Consider the following 12,817-nt stretch of genomic DNA (forward strand, 5'->3'; position numbering starts at 1 on the left):
AGAGAAGAGAGAATGACCTGGTTGGGTGAGGTCTTTGATTATGCTGGCTGCTTCACCAAAACAGGGAGAGGTAAAGACAGAGTCCAAGGAGGGGAGGCTGGTTTCCGTGACGCGCTGGGCTGTGTCCACAATTCTCTGCAGTTTCTTGCGGCCACGGGCAGAGCAGTTGCTGTACCAAAGCCGTGATACATCCAGATAGGATGCTTTCTATGGTGCATCGATAAAAGTTGGTGAGTGTCAAAGGGGACAAACCAAGTTTCTTTAGCCTCCTGAGGAAGTAGAGGCGCTGGTGAGCTTTCTTGGCTGTGGCATTTACATGATTTGACCAGGACAGGCAGGCCCTTTGACCCATTGAGCCCTGCTGACCATCAAACACCCCTTTACACTAGAGTCATAGAGTCACATAGCACGGAAACAGGCCTTTCAGCCCAACTGGTCCATGCCGACCAAGGAGCCCCATCCAAGCTAGTCCCATTTGCCAGTGTTTGGCCCATAACCTTCTAAACCTTACTTATCCATGCACCTGTCCAATTGTCTAATTCTACATTAATCCCACTCTTTTATTCCCTCCACATTCCCATCAACTCCCTCCAGATTCTACCACTCACCTACGCTCAGGGTCATTTATAGCGGCCAATTAACCTCCCGACCTGCACACCTTTGGGATGTGGGAGGAAACCGCCACGGTCACAGGGAGAACGTGCAAACTCCACGCAGACAGCACCGGAGGTCAGGATCGAACCCAGGTCTCTGGCGCTGTGAGGCAGTTGCTCTACTCGCTGCGCTACTGTGCTGCTCATTGGTTGTAGGGGTTCAGCTGGTGACCCTGGGACTTTGGTGCTCCTGCAGGTGCTCTCGTAAGGACAAGTGTGACCGGGCAAACGAGTATCAACGCTTTGCCTCCAACTTGCGGCAGTGCGTCCAGCTGAGCGTGCAGCCTCGGAACATCTCCGTCACCACCTCCGAGGTTCTGGTGAGTCTGACTGGACCTTCCAATCTGCTTTTGTGTTTTATATTGTGTGGGGGGCGGAGGGGGGGTGGCGGAATGTGTTTGGGTCTGTATGCGTCAGTTTCATTTTTTATTGGGAGCTGGGTGTCAATGGGAAGGCCAGCATTTATTGGCCATCCCTAACTGCCCTTGGGGAGTTGGGGTTGAGCCACCTCCTTGAACCACGGCAGTCTTTCTGTTGAAGGTGGTCCCCAACAGTGCGGTGGGTAGGGAGTTCAACCCACTGACAATAGATTCGACCCACTGACAATGAAGGGCCACTGATGGAATTCCATGATAGGATGGTGTGGGGACCTGAATAGAAACCGGGAGCGGGGAAGGGATGTTCCCATGAGCTTTCTGCCCACACTCTTCTTGGTGCTGGAGGGTGCAGGTTTGGGAGATGTTGCTGGGCTATTTGAGTTCCTTTCTTTAATTAATGGGATATGGATCTCAATGATGCTGCCAGCATTTATTGTCCATCCCCAGTTGCCCCTGAACTGAAGAGGCAGCTCAGAGTCAACCACATTGGAGGGTCTGGAGTCCCATATTGGCCAAATTAGGCAAGGACAGCAGATTTGTTTCCTCCAGGACAAGTGGTGAACCTTTATGAGGGTTTTATTAGGGTCCGCCTCTGCTTTGTTGGGATTTGGACCCACGTATCTTGGATGTGGTAGCGCAGTAACTTAAACAGTGTACTCCTAATCCTTTCCCCAATGCATGCAAGAGAGGGTGTATTCGAGGGTTGTGTGTCTGTGTGTATTTGAACACGCGAGTTGAGTGTTTTCCAATGAAACCAGAATAGTTCAGGCTGGGATCCAGCGTTTGTTTGGAATACTTATACGGATCACCAGAGCACTGATGGGAATTGGCTGTGGATTTGGCACTTCAGCAGTTGGGGCGTGTCCTCTCGCAATTAGCTCGGCAGAAGCTACTTGGTTCACTCCTTTGGTTTTTGGGAACAGTGGGGCGAGGGAGGGCGAGGTCAGGGCAACGTTTTCTGACACAGTTCATGCCATCCTGCTGCAGAGCTCGTCGCATCTCACCCCATAAACCTTTCCCACCTCCCCCTCCCACTGGTCTCTAGGACACGAGGCCCGTTTCAGGTCTGGAGAAAGAACACTGCCCTTCGACCTGCAGTGATGTGTGTACGGGGCACACACAGGTCCCATCGAACACCAGCGCCTTCCACTCTCTCACCAATTAAAAGATAATCTGCTTTTCTATTTTTCTACCAAGCTGGATGACCTTGCATTGGGCTATCTGCCATGGCCTCTCTCATTCACACTGGTGCGCTCCGTAACCACAGCGGAGGGAGTGAACGTTCAGCGTGCCAGCCAAGCAGGCTGCCTTGTTCCGGGTGGGCTGAGCTTCCTGACTGTGGCTAGTGCTGCCCTCGTCCACTGCTGCCAATTGCACCAGCTCCCACAAGGTCACTCGAGGACCTGACGGTCACAACTCGAGGCAGGGCAAGGCGTGACTCAGCGGTGCACGGTGAAGCCGTGACTGGTGAATCGGTTGTCCTGAGTTCCGCGGGTATCGGCCTGGCACTCGAGGCCAAAACAACAGTGGGTCGATTATTAAAGAGGTCTTTATTTTTAAATATGTTATTTTAAATTAATTTTAATTTAATTTTAATTAATTATTAATTAAAATATTTTAAAATATCCCTCTCTGTCCCTCCCTCCCCTCCTCCCCCTCCCCTTCCACCCTCTTCCTCCCTCACTTCTCACTTGCTCCCTCTTCCTCTCCATCTCCCACCCTCCCCTCTCTTTCCTCCCTCCCCTCCTCCCTGCCTCCTTCCCCTCCCCCTCTCTCACTCCTCCCTCCTCTCTCCCTCTCTCCCCTTCCCCTCTTCCTTGTCTCCCTCCTCTCTCTCTCTCTCTCTCTCTCCTCTCTCCCCCCCCCCCCCCCCCTCCCTTTCTCTCTGCAGTTAATTCTACAAACCCGCAATGTTCCCGACCTTTCCACCGGAGTCAACTGTTCCTTTGAGGACTTCACAGAGACAGAGGGTCGGATCATGGATGGTCGGATCTACTGCCGCTCCCCCTCTGCCAAGGACATCGTCCCCATCACCAAAGGCCAGGGTAAGTTTCACTGATCGGTCTGTGATTCACCTCTCACTGCCTGCCTTTGCCAACACACCCCTGATGCCTTTGGCAGGAAGTGCGATGCCTCAGTGAAGATCCCTGTGTCCGGTCCCGATTTCCTCTCCCCCATCACACAATCTCTTTTCGCTTCCTCTGACTGTAATCTGTCTCTGCTCCCACTTTACACCCTGGCCTCTGTCCCTTACATAAAATAAAAGCAAAAAATGCAGGAAACACTCAGCAGAATTGTGGAAAGAGATAAGATAAGATATCTTTATTAGTCACATGTACATTGAAACACACAGTAAAATGCACCTTTTGCGTAGAGTGTTCTGGGGGCCAGCCCGCAAGTGTCGCCAGGCTTCTGGCACCCACATAGCATGCCACAACTTCCTAACCCATACGTCTTTGGAATGTGGGAGGAAACCGGAGCACCCGGAGGAAACCCACGTAGACACGGGGAGAACGTACAAACTCCTTACAGACAGCAGCCGGAATTGAACCCGGGTCGCTGGCGCTATAAAGCGTATACACTAACTGCTACACTACTGTGCCTGCCTTTAACGTTCCCTTCCAGCCCAGGGTCGCTGACAGTCTCCAAGTGCCCAGGGTACAGTGCCGGTAAATGGGATGGGTGTGAGTGGGTACTTACTGATTGTGTGAGCCACAGGACCTGTGTGACTGTGACTCCATGAACCGTTGTCTGTGATTGAACAGAGACCAAGATCGTCAAGGAAACAGAAATGCCATTGGCCTCGTCTCAGAGAGGCTGATGAATGCCTGTTAATCGCAGCTGATCTGTTGCAAGAGAGTAGATGAATAACGCAGAAGAGAAAGGGGGAAGCAACAATGGAGGCAAAGAACACAGCAGTTGCTGAAAATCTGAAATGGAAGAGAAAGCAGGGAATACTTAGCAGGTCAGGCAGCATCTGTAGAGAGAGAGACTGAAGTAATGTGAGAGGTCTGTTAATATTGTGCCAGTTCTGACACAAACTGTAATGCCTGGTTATCTGATGTTGCTGAATTTGGTATCGAGTCCCTAGGGGGTCCAACATGCCCAGATGGAAGGTGAGGTGCTGTTCCTCCAGCATACAGCTGGTCAAAGGTAGAAAGGTCACAGTGGGAGTGGAATAAAAATGTGGAGACTTCTTCTGAGACGGTTCCTCAGGATTGAAGACGAATTGCTTCCAGTCCTGTTTAAGGGTTCTGAGGTGGGTGATCAGGGCAATGTGGGAACTGCAGACTTTTCCACCAGTGGGCAGGAGGTGACCAGTGAACTAGGCAGGTGGATTGTTTCTGATCCACCCCTGACACAGGGCTTCTGTGTGCTCATGCACGGACTCAAGGTTTCAATACCATAGTGTTGTACAGCACGGAAACAGGCCCTTTGGCCCAACTGGTCCATGCAGACCAAGATACCCAAGTAAGCTTGTCCTATTTTACTTGTGTTTGGGCTAAATCTCTTGAAAACATAGAACATTACAGCACAGTACAGGCCCTTCGGCCTACGATGTTGTGCCGACATTTTATCCTGCTCTAAGATCTATATAACCCTTCCCTCCCACATAGCCCTCCATTTCTCTATCATTCATGTGTCTATTTAAGAGTCTCTTAAATGTCCCTAATGTACCTGCCCCCACAACCTCTGCTGGCAGTGTGTTCCACGCACCCACCACTTTCTGTGTAAAAAAACTTACCCCTGACATCCCCCTTATACCTTCCTCCAATCACCTTAAAATTATCTCGCCTCGTGTTAGTCATTGTTGCCCTGGGAAAAAGGTCTCTGACTGTCCACTCGATCTATGCCTCTTATCATCTTGTACACCTCTATCAAGTCACCTTTCATCCTCCTCCTCTCCAAAGAGAAAAGCCCTAGCTCACTCAACCTGTCCTCATAAGACATGCTCTCCAAAACCTTTCCTATCCATGTACCTGTCCAAGTGTCTTTTAAATATTGTTAACGTACCTGCCTCAACCACTTCCTCTGGCAGCTCGTTCCATACTTCTGACCACCGTCTGCGTGAAAAAGTTGCCCCTCAGGATCCAATTAAATCTCTTCCCTCTCACCTTAAACCTACGCCCTCTAGTTCTTGAATCCCCAACCCTGGGAATAAAGACTGTGTGCATTAGAATGCACTTCTTCACTTGGAGCAGTTGTGGTTCAGGGATTCCCAGGAGGTAGAGGTCCTAGTTATACTGCATTGGGCAGGCCATGTTGTTCACATGCCTGACTTCAGATTCATGAAAACATTCTGTTCCGAGCTCTGTCGTTTGAAGAGATTACCTGGTGATCAGAGGGAGAGATTCGAGGATGTGCTCCAAGCTTCCTTGAAGAAATGAACATCCTCACTGCCTTCTGAGAGCTAGAGTGACAGGTGACTGGAAGCTCAGGGTCACCTTTATAGGCTGAAAGGAAATGTGGTCCCCCAATCTGGCCTTGGTTTCTCCAGTGTACAGGAGAACACGCTGTGAACATTGAATGCAGTACACTCTGGAGACACAAGAGACTGCAGACGCCGGAATCTGGAGCAACGCACAACCTGCTGGAGGAACTCAGCGGGTCAGGCAGCATCTAATGCAGGGTTTTGACCCTAAACGTCGACAATTCCTTTCCTCCCACAGATGCTGCTCGACCCGCTGAGTTCCTCCAGCAGATGGTTTGTTGATGCAGTGCACTGAATTAGAAATAGTGCAAGGGAATCACATCTTCGCCTGGAAAGACAGTTTGGCTCCTTGGATGGTGGGGAGGGAAGAGGTGTTGCACTTCCTATGGGAAAAATGCAGCTATAATCCTGGAAGCTCAGTCCTTCCACATCAGACAAACACAAACTCTACTTATTTATGGAACCTGTGCAGAAGTTTCTCCAATTTTTTTTTCTGATTCCTGACTTGCCAATATATTGCTGTTCCTCTATCACTGGATGTAAATCCTGTCACTGCTGACACTATAGCACAGTGGGAGCACCTTCACCCGAGGGACTTCAGCCGTTCCAAGAAATCATCTCACCCCCACCTTCTGAAGGACAATTACGGACAAGGAACGAAATGTGCTTTTCGTGACTACAGGAAAGTTTCACAGCATATTTTAGCCAGCAAGATATTTTGTAAGGTGTGGTCAGTCTCCTGATAGAAGAAAGGCAGCAGCCAATCTGTGCACAGCAAGCTCCCACAAAACAAAAAATGTTATAATGACCAAATGATCATTGTCAAAGTCAAATTGATCCAGTTTGCTACGCAGCCTCTGCTTCCTCGTCTGCTCGTCCTTCTCCAGAGTCGACAAGATCTAATGAGGGGGAGGTTCAGAGAATGAGGGGTGGGGGGGGGAGGGAGGAGACAAAAAATAGTCGCTAATTAATATCTGTGTCTCAGAAGGCAGCCTCACTCCAGTGTCAGTAATAAGGGACTGAAACATAAGCATGTTTAGAGTCATATGCATAGCTGTACAGCATGGAAACAGGCCTTTCAGCCCTTCTCATACATGCTGACCACGATGTCTGTCTAGGCTAATCCCAATTGCTTGCATTAGGCCCATATTCCTCTACTTCTTTCCTATCCAAATGCCTTTTCAAAGTCAAAAGTAAAAGTTGAGTTTATTGCCATCTGCACAAGTCCATGTGTGCACAGGTGCATTGAAAAACTTACTTGCAGCAGCATCACAGGCACATAGCATCAGATAAGCAGCATTCACAAGAAAAATACATAAATTAAACATAATTTTTACAAGGAAGAAGATAATTAGAAAAAAAAAGCAAAATCCATTGTAGTGCAAAGTGGTCATAGTAGTGCTACACTGAGGTGGTGATTAGGGTTGTGCAGGTTCTTTCAAGAACCAAATGGTTGAAGGGAAGTAGCTGTTCTTGAACCTGGTGGTGTGGGACTTCAGGCTTCTGTACCTTCTGCCCGCTGGGAGCTGTGAAAAGATGGCATGGCCCGGATGGTGGGGATCTTTGATGATGGATGTTGCCTTCTTGTTGGGTGCTCTTTGAGTGGAAGATATTGGCCGGAACACCAGCCCTTCTTATAGAGCAGTAGGATCTTGGAGAGTAGATAAAGTCTCAGTGTAAAACCTTATCCAAAAGGTGGCACCTTTGACAGTGAAGTAGACCTCAGCGTTATACTGGATGCACCAACTTTCTTCGTCTTGAACAGCTTATGTCAGAATCGAGTCCTCAGCTTTCTCCTTCAGAGGGAGAGCATGAGATATTGGGCCAAGCATGACAAGGCTTATAAACGCCAGACCCATCCAAGAATATAAATAAAAACAAGGTTCCAGCTGCTGTCATCGTCCACTTTTTTGGACGCTTTAGAAGTTGGACTGAGAATAGTTGGTGGTTGTCTCTGTGAGATGTTTATGGGGGAAGTGTATGGACAGGCAATAGCTGGGTGTTGGTTTGGAAGTCTTGACTCATGGACAGAGTGACAAGCCAAAGGAGAATGTCCTTGTACTCATCTGAGCTCCAAGTTTTTGCTGAAAGAAGTCAAATTTATATCTTAGTTAAGGCCATTTACAAACTGAGGGCCCTTTGAGGAGCCTTGGGAGTTGCATAAGTGCGTGTTTTGGTCTGATAGTGCTGGGGGTGGAATATTTACACAGAAATAAAGTTAAGGGAAAAAAAATTGTTGCGAGCATCGCCACAGATGTGTTCCAGATGTTTCTGTGAGCTTGTTCCGCTCTTTTTTGTTCATGCATTGGGGACTAGGGTTAGTGAGAGCCGAAGACAGCAAATTATTCTTGCAGATGTGATCAATCCAGGGTTTGGGTAGGGGGTTAGTATTGAGCCCCTATTTGTGAGTGTGTGGGTTTATTTTTGTTAGTCTCTGTGCAGTGATGGGGCTCAAGGTTACCAGCTCCGGGACTGAGGGGGAGCGAGAGAGTGCTAGAGAGAGAGAGAAAGAAATCAGGTCACTGGGATCCTGATCCAGGACATTTTCGACTGATGACATCAGGCTGTTAAGCCAACGAGAGGGTTGTCACATTAGTCAAGGGAGCCTTAGAATTAGAACCAGGCTTCTTGAGAGTAAAATTAGGAAACACAGCTGGTAAGAGAAATTTGGAATTCTCAAATGATGCCTGATTAATTATTAATTAAAATCTGATGGGTTTTGAACCAGAGGTATTAAGAGATTTGAGGCAAAAAAGATCTGCATTGACCTAATGGTCTCTTGACAACTTGATGCTCTGAAAGACCTTTTGACATGTAAATGTAATTCAATAGGCTTTAAATAATTTTAATTAAAAAATTATTTAATACATATTAAATTTAGTTAAAACCTTTAAAATGAATAAGCTTCAATGATTTATTGATATTAATAAATCATATACGTAAACTAAAGAACCATCCATCTCTCCTGATGCTGGGGTTCGACCCAAAGCATCGATAATTCCTTCCCCCCCTCCCGCAGATGCTGCCCGACACGCCGAGTTCCTTCAGCAGATTGTGTGCTGCTCCAGATTCTGAGGGTCTCTTGTTATAACCTCCATTCTAACCATCCATCTGAACTTGGTTGTGACCTTGTTTGAAGTGTTGTGTTCAAATGAATTGGGTTAGGTTACAAACATTGGCCATCACAGACATGGAGCTGTGAACTTGGATATGAAGCTCCAAGCTGCAGCTCAGTACAGCTGGGCACAGGGTTGGAGTTTCCAGCATGTCACCCCTGGCTTGTCCCTGACTTCCAAGCTGGAATGTGTATGCATGGAAGTCTTGCATGGGCCAACCAAGGAGGTATAAACCACTGGGCTGCCGCTGCAGAGCGGGCAGGGAGGTTAGTCGGTCCTGGGTGACTTGTACAAAGAATCAATTCCTACTGGTTACTTGAGGATCCCAAACTTGAGTGAAGTTCACACCCTGGCAATTAGATGGCCTCAACCTTGGGTCATCTGGTCAAGTGTAGTCAGAAACTCTAACCTGAGGAAGGCAAGAAGTGTTGCCTGTGGCTGGGGTAATAGATTTCACCAGAAATATTGATGGGAAAAAACAAAAACTGATCCCTGGAAGATTGGGATTTGCAGAGCGGGGGTGGGGGGGGGGGGGGGGTGCCAAAGATTCGCTCCATCTGGTGACATCCTTCCCAGGGACAGTACCCACTTTTCGCCGGATTCAGGAGAAGAAACTGATTGACGACTCTAGCAACAAGAATCGGCTGATTGTCTTGACTGACCTCTGACCCCAAGATTCTAACCTGACATTGAACCTTGACCAGGTGCTGTCTACCAGTAGCAACCCACAAGAGGGTCCCAGTGCCTGCGACCAATTGAAAGGCTGCTTCTAGCATTTGACTAGCAATGGGAACAGTGAAGGGGTAATCAGTTGAGGCTGTGTTAAAATCATGTGCAGGAAGAATAAATTGGATAGATACATGGACGGGAGAGGTCTGGAGGGTTATGGACTGGGTGCAGGTCAATGGGACTAGCGGAATAAAGTTTCAGCACAGACTAGAAGGGCCGGATGGCCTGTTTTCTGTGCTGTAGGGTTCTATGGTTCTAAGTGGGTGCTGCTTGCAAGTACAACCCTCGTGGCCCCTTGAGAAGGTGGTGGTGAGCTGCTTGCCTGAACTGCTGCAATCCTTCAGATGGGGGTGCCCCCTCAGTGCTGTTGTGGAGGAGAACTTCAGGTGATAAAGGAGCAAGGGCGATATATTTCCAAGTCAGGATGGCGTGGGCCCTGGAGGGGAACCTACAGTTGGTGGTGTTCCCTTGCAGCTGTTGCCCTTTGTCCTGGAGGTGACAGGCTTTAAATTGGCTTATTATTCTCACATGTGCAGTGAAAAACTTCATTCTGCATGCTGTCCATACAGGTCATTTCATCACAGCAGTGCATTGAGGTAGTACAAGGGAAAACAATAGCAGAATGCAGAATAAAGTGTTAGAGTTACAGAGAAAGTGCAGTGCAGGTAGACAATAAGGTGCAAGGTCACAATGAGGTAGATTGTGAGGTAAAGAGTCCATCTTATTGTACTAGGGGACCATTCAATAGTCTTATAACAGTGGGATAGAAGCTGTCCTTGAGCCTGGTGGTACGTGACCTCAGGCTCCTGTATCTTCTGCCTGATGGGAGGGGGGAGAAGAGAGAATGTCCGGGGTGGGTGGGGTCTTTGATTATGTTGGCTGCTTTACCGAGGCAGCAAGAAATGTAGACAGAGTCCATGGAGGGGAGGCTAGTTTCCGTGATGTGCTGAGCTGTGTCCACAACTCTCTGCAGTTTCTTGTGGTCACGGGCAGAGCAATTGCCGTACCAAGCCGTGATGCATCTGGATAGGATGCTTTCTATGGCGCATCGATAAAAGTTGGTGAGGGCCAATGGAGACATGCTGAATTTCTTTAGCTTCCTGAGGAAGTAGAAGCGCTGGTGCGTTCGGAGGTGCTGTGAGAGTAGCAGGGGTGTGCAACTGCAGTGCCATTTATAAATGGTGCACCATGTGTCACTGTGAGTCTGTGGTGGAGGGAACAGTTTACAGTGGTATACATATAGAAATATACAGCTAATGGCTGGACCTTAACATCAGTGATATATGGGGGGGATCTTGGAGTTCAAGTCCATAGCTCCCTCAAAGTGCCCACATAAGTAGATAGGGTGTAAAGAAGGCATATGGCATGCTTGCCTTCATTAGTCGGGACTGAGTATAAGAGTCAGGATGTCATGTTGCGGCAGAAAGAACTTTGGTCAGGCCACACTTAGAGTGTTGTGTGTAGTTCTAGTTGCCCTATTACAGGGAGGGTGTGAATGTTTTGGAGAGGGTGCAGAAGAGGTTCACCAGGCTGCTGCCTGGATTAGAGGGTATGAGCTGTAAGGAGAGGTTGGACAAACTGGGGTTGTTTTCTCTGCAGTGTTGGAGGCTGAGGGGAGACCCTGACATAGGTTTATAAAATTATGAGAGGCATGGATAGAGTGGACTGTCAGATTCTTTTTCCCAGGGTAGAAATGTCGTACTAGAGGACGTGCGTTTGTGAGAGGGGGGTACAGTTTAATGGAGCTGTGTGGGCAAGGTTTTATACGCAGAACGGGCTGCCAGGGATAGTGGGGTTTAAGGATCTTTTAGATAGACTCAAGATTAGGTATGATATCTTTATTAGTTACATGTACATCGAAACACACAGTGAAATACATCTTTTGCGTAGAGTGTTCTGGGGGCAGCCCACAACTGTCGCCACACTTCCAGCGCCAACATAGTATGCCCACAACTTCCTAACCCGTACGTCTTTGGAATGTGGGAGGAAACCAGAACACCCGGAGGAAACCCGGGGAGAACGTACAAACTCCTTACAGACAGCGGCCGGAATTGAACCCGGGTCGCTGGTGCTGTAATACTAACTGCTACACTACTGTTGAACCACAGGGATTTCTGATCAATATGAAAGCAGATGATCGGAGATTCCTGTGTCAGCAAGTTTAATTAAGTTATATTTGGTGGTCAGTAGGGTTGTAGAGTTCATGCATCAGACGGTATGGACATGGATCATGTTCAGGCAGAAGAGATTTAGATTAACTTGGCATCATGTTCAGCACAGATATTGTGGGCTGAAGGGTCTGTTCCTGTGCTGTGCTGTGCTGTTCTCTGGTGGTGGACATGGTGCCAGTCAAATGGACTGCTTTCTCCTGGATCTTGTTGAGTTTCCTGAGTGTAGCTCAAACTGCACTCACCCAGCCAAGAGCTAAACCTTCCAATGCTTGGAATTGGAATTGCTTTATTATTGTCACTTGTACCAAAGTACAGTGAAATGTTTGACTTGCATACCGATTGTACAGATCATTTCATTACACAGTGCATTGAGGTAGTACAAAGGAAAACAATAACAGAATGCAGAATAAAGTGTTACAGTTACAGAGAAAGTGCAGTGCAGGCAGACAATAAGGTGCAAGTTCGTAACGAGATAGATTGTGAGGTCAAGAGTCCATTTTATTGTACTAAGGAACCGTTCAATAGTTTTATAACAGCAGGATAGAAGCTGTCCTTGAGCCTGGTGGTATGTGCTTTGGATTGGGTATAAAGTTTGCCCAGTGTTGTGGTTTGGCATTTTTGTTTCACAGTGCAGTTGCTGAATGTGTTTCAAACCCACAAAAGTTGGCATCACGGATAAACTCATGAAATGGATCCAACCTGTCAGTAAGTTTGGCTTCAAAATGGGATTTTGACCACTGCTAAACTATCCTTAGCTATTATACAATGTGTCAGCGTTCCAGCATTCCTGAGTGATTCAGGGAACTCCTTTCACTGTTCAGTGGTTGTGGTCAGTTCTGTCAACACTGAGTCCCATTCATAGAGTTACAGAGCTATAGTCACAGAGGCACTGAGCACAGAAACAGGCCTTCGAACTACCCTTTGCATGCCGACCATTGTACTTATACTAGTCCCATTGACCCGCATTTGGCCAGTAACCTTCTACACCTTGGCTGATGTAGTTGCTTCTTAAACGTTGTGAGAGTCTCTCTCTCCACCACCTCCTTGGCAACATGTTCCAGATTCCAACAACCCTCTGTGTGAAAAAATTCTCCCTCAGATCCCCTCTAACTCTCCCACCTCTCACCTTCTACCTATACCCTTTTGATCTAGACACCTTCACCAAAGAGGTGTCCGACACCCTGTGATGGATGAGTTTTCCTCTGCTTTATTTCCGATGGTTCGGGGGATGAATGTCGACCAGGACAATAGCAGAATGGTTCAGTTATTGGACGAGACATTCGGAGACATGAAATGTGAAATGCCACATGGCAGTGTGGAATTTCAATTCAGTGTATTA

At 47.8% G+C, this 12,817-nt stretch overlaps 1 protein-coding gene across 1 annotated transcript in view; it reads left to right on the forward strand.

The window, feature by feature from the left end:
- LOC127572138 (plexin-A1-like) overlaps window positions 1-12,817 on the forward strand; it is a 456,000-nt gene that overhangs the window by 237,345 nt on the left and 205,838 nt on the right. Inside the window, 2 exon segments of the mRNA XM_052019089.1 lie at window positions 850-973; window positions 2,922-3,075. Coding sequence (XP_051875049.1) covers window positions 850-973; window positions 2,922-3,075 — 278 coding nt within the window.

This window comes from Pristis pectinata, chromosome 6 (genome assembly GCF_009764475.1).
Source record: "Pristis pectinata isolate sPriPec2 chromosome 6, sPriPec2.1.pri, whole genome shotgun sequence".
Classification (NCBI taxonomy): domain Eukaryota; kingdom Metazoa; phylum Chordata; class Chondrichthyes; order Rhinopristiformes; family Pristidae; genus Pristis; species Pristis pectinata.